The sequence below is a fragment of the Fukomys damarensis genome, unplaced genomic scaffold, assembly GCF_012274545.1.
Source record: "Fukomys damarensis isolate Sample0158 unplaced genomic scaffold, DMR_v1.0_HiC HiC_scaffold_7, whole genome shotgun sequence".
Classification (NCBI taxonomy): Eukaryota; Metazoa; Chordata; class Mammalia; order Rodentia; family Bathyergidae; genus Fukomys; species Fukomys damarensis.
The window spans coordinates 41,975,866-41,979,295 of record NW_022900919.1 but is presented as its reverse complement, the minus strand read 5'-3'; the positions used below and the strand labels follow the sequence as shown (position 1 = coordinate 41,979,295).

The 3,430-nt window shown below is 45.8% G+C and overlaps 1 protein-coding gene across 1 annotated transcript in view; it reads left to right on the top strand.

The window, feature by feature from the left end:
• The first annotated feature begins 2,761 nt into the window (after positions 1-2,761).
• Pank2 (pantothenate kinase 2) overlaps positions 2,762-3,430 on the top strand; it is a 42,469-nt gene continuing 41,800 nt past the window's right edge. The window contains 3 exon segments of the mRNA XM_019205545.2: positions 2,762-2,871; positions 2,938-3,166; positions 3,168-3,427. Coding sequence (XP_019061090.2) covers positions 2,762-2,871; positions 2,938-3,166; positions 3,168-3,427 — 599 coding nt within the window.

Below are 3,430 nucleotides of genomic sequence, written 5' to 3'. Positions count from 1 at the left end.
CCCTCTCTCTCTTCTTCTTCTTTTTTTTTTTTTTTTATACTGGGGATTGAACTCAGGACTTTGTGCTTGCAAGGCGGGTATGGTGCCACACTGAGCTAAATCCCTGGCCCCTTCCTTCCTTTCTTCCTTTGTAATTTTTTTTTTTTTTTGGTTTTTTTTGAGACAGGGTCTCACTATGTAGTTGAGGCTGATCTGGAACTCACTAAGTAGCCCAGGCTGATCTTGAACTCACAGCGATCATCCTGCCTCAGCCTCCCAAGTGCTGGGATTACAGGTGTGCGCCACCATGCCCGGCATCCTTTGTCATTTTTTGAGACAGGGTCTCACTTAAAAGTTCAGGCTGATATTTAACTCACTTTGTAGTCCAGGCTGGCTTCAAACTTGCAGCAATCCTCTTGCCTCAGCCTCCCAAGTGCTGGGATTACAAGTGCATGCCACTATGCCTGGCTCATTTTACTTATTTTTTTTTAAATTTCAAAGTGCATGGGTGGCAGGGAGGTCAGAGCCTCAGAGTAGCCAAAGACAAAGATACTCCAAGCTAGCCATTATTTATTGGGTACACAGCGTAATTGGAGGAAGGTGGGACAAGATAGCAGGCTAATAAAGAACTTGTCCTTCCTCCAGGTGAAACCTCTCTCTCTCTTTTTTTATTACTTGGTTCTCAAAAAGCAGGATGTCTTCAGCTGATGTATTCTTACCCTTGAGTGTCACAGTATCACAGGACCACTGAGGCCTCAACTTATACCAGAGGCAAACAGAAATTATGTTTTCACATGCCATAGCTAATTTCACTTTTTGAAAATAAAAACATAAGCTTAATTATGGGCTTTTTTACTTTCTTCGAATGAAAATCTTCAATTTTTCTTTTCAAAAATAAATGTTTTACTTTAATATAACACACATATAGAAAAGTGTACAAATTGTAAGTGAACAACTCAATGAAATATTAGAAAGTGAGCAAAAGAAACATCAGTCTCCTAGAAGTGTTTCATCACTTCTCCCTCCCCTTTTCCCGAAAGTAACCACTACCCTCATTTCTCACATTTTCTAGTAATGCTGGACTTCATTTCTTATGGTGCGAGGGGTTTAACCCAGGTATTGAGCATAATAGGTAAGCATTCTATCATTGAGCTACATCTCCAGCACCTGAACTAAATATAAACAGAATCATACAGTATGCATCCTGTTGTGTCTGGTTTCTTTCACTCAATTTATATTTTTGAGTTAAGATTATAAACATCCTGCCTAGTTGCCATTAGTATATGCTTCACCTATTATTTTAAATAAACTTTAATGATAGCCCCCCCCCGTCAGCAAAGTTATCATATACTGGAGAAAGCTCATATATGAGAGAAACCTTTCAATAATTTATTGGAATCTTACTAAATCTGTGCTGTCTTTAGGTTATTATAGGTAGAGAGTAGCTGAACTTCTCAGCAGTCCAGTCCTCCCTGTTCCCATCTAATCCAGGGGCTGCTATATTCTAGGCAAGCACTGTGTTATTGAGCTACATCCTCAGGCCGCTGTCTTTTTGTTGTTGTTGTTTTGTTTTTTGAGACAGGGTCTCACTTTGTAGTTCAAGCTGGCCCTGAACTCACTATATAGCCCAGGCTAGCTTCCAACTTGCAGCAATTCTCCTGTCTCTGCCTCCCAAGTGCTGGGATTACAGGTGTGCGCCACCATGCTGGGCCACCACTGTCATTTTTTTTTTTTTTTGGTACTGGGGATTGAACTCAAGGAAGGTGCTGGAACCACTGACCTAAATCCCTGGCCCAACCACTGTCATTTTTAAAAAGATGTTTGTCTTTTGGATAAATTGTCTTTATTAACCAAAAAGACAAAAAATTTTCCTTATCATCTTGCTTTGGGGATTGGATGTAAGATGGTGGGTGAACTGTAAAAACACTACACAGATTCCTAGCATTGTTTTTATGTTGGGTTGCATCTTGGCAGCTATGAGGAGATGAAGATGATTCTGTGAGAGCTCACAGACCTAAACTCAAGTAACTTCAGGTCAAGGAGGATCCCATTTTGAGCAAAAGGCCAAAACATAGGCATTATTGGGCAATGGAATTTAGAAGAGTAGCTATAGATGTTCTCCTAAGAGCCATGCAGTGTGTGCACCTGCTGGACCTATAATTTCGAGTTAGGAAATAGGGGTTTCCGGTTATGCCTACAGTGAGGGGTGCTCCTTTGTAGTGAGCTTGAGAATTATATTCAAACAAACACAAGAGAAGCTCATCCTTCTGGTTCAGCTTAGTAGTATACCCGTCATGATGGCAGAGGTGAAGAAAAGGAATATAGCCGAAGGGACATTATAGTCTCCAAGGGGAGTATTGCGAAATAATAAACTAGATAAGTTCACAGGCCACCTCAACTCGAAGGACTGAGGGAGTGCTTTAGGGTACAGAGCTGTGTGGTATCACTCACTGCAAGCTTGGGCAGTCTTTGGTGGAAAGGATGCTTGGCAGGATCTTTGGCAGATTAGAGACGTCAAGTCTCAAGGCCGTGTGACCATTTTGTCTCTCCCAAAGAGAAACATGATTTAAAGAAAAGAAAAAAACCCAAAAAACAAAACCCCCACTAGCCAATCAAACAAAAACCCAGCGCAGGCTCCAAGTCCTTCCCACATTTCTTCAATACACCATAGAGAAAGGGGCTCTGAGCTTCTTCAAAGAGCCATTTCAACTTCCCGGCTCCTACACCTCCTCCCTCACCACAGGCAAAGGATTTACAAACCCACCTCCTTCCTCCAGTTGCTATGGAGACCAACCCGGGTCCTTTCATTCCTCTGGTACCCGGAACGTCTCTCCAGCGCAGGCGAAATGGAGGGGGCTTAGCCAAGCATGCTGGGGGAGGGGTGTCAGTACAGTACAGTGACGACTGAACCTGTTCCAGGGACAAATCAGCGGGTTCAAGCCTTTCTGTCTACAACAGGCGGCCACCTGCCGCCAAGCCTTTGAGTCCGGGGAGGTTTCGGGACCCAGAGTGCCAAACTCTCCACGCTTGGGGGTGGGCAGAGAGGGAGGAGAGGAGGAGGGGAGGCGGGCCCCTCCACCCACGCGTCCATTGGGCGGCGCCGCCATCAGTCTCCCTACAGCGACACCGCCTTCTCAGTGAGCCCAGAACCTCCCCTCCTCCGCCACCTTCCGCCCCACCCCGTCATAGGGGACCTCTCATTGGACATAATTGCGGTCAATCTACCTCGAGTTAGAAATCCGATTGGACGAAAGGCCTTCGGGCCTCCCTGAGCCTGCTCGAATTGGCTTGCTTAACGTTGGCGCAACGGAAGAGGCGGCCAGCCGAGGGTGCGCCTCTTCTCCTGCTGAACTGCCGCGGAGGAAAGGAGTTCAGCTCTGGGGGCCTGGCTAGGGCGGCAGCAGTGGCTGCTGTGCATGGGAACGGGCCGGCTCGGCGCGCCCATGGAGCG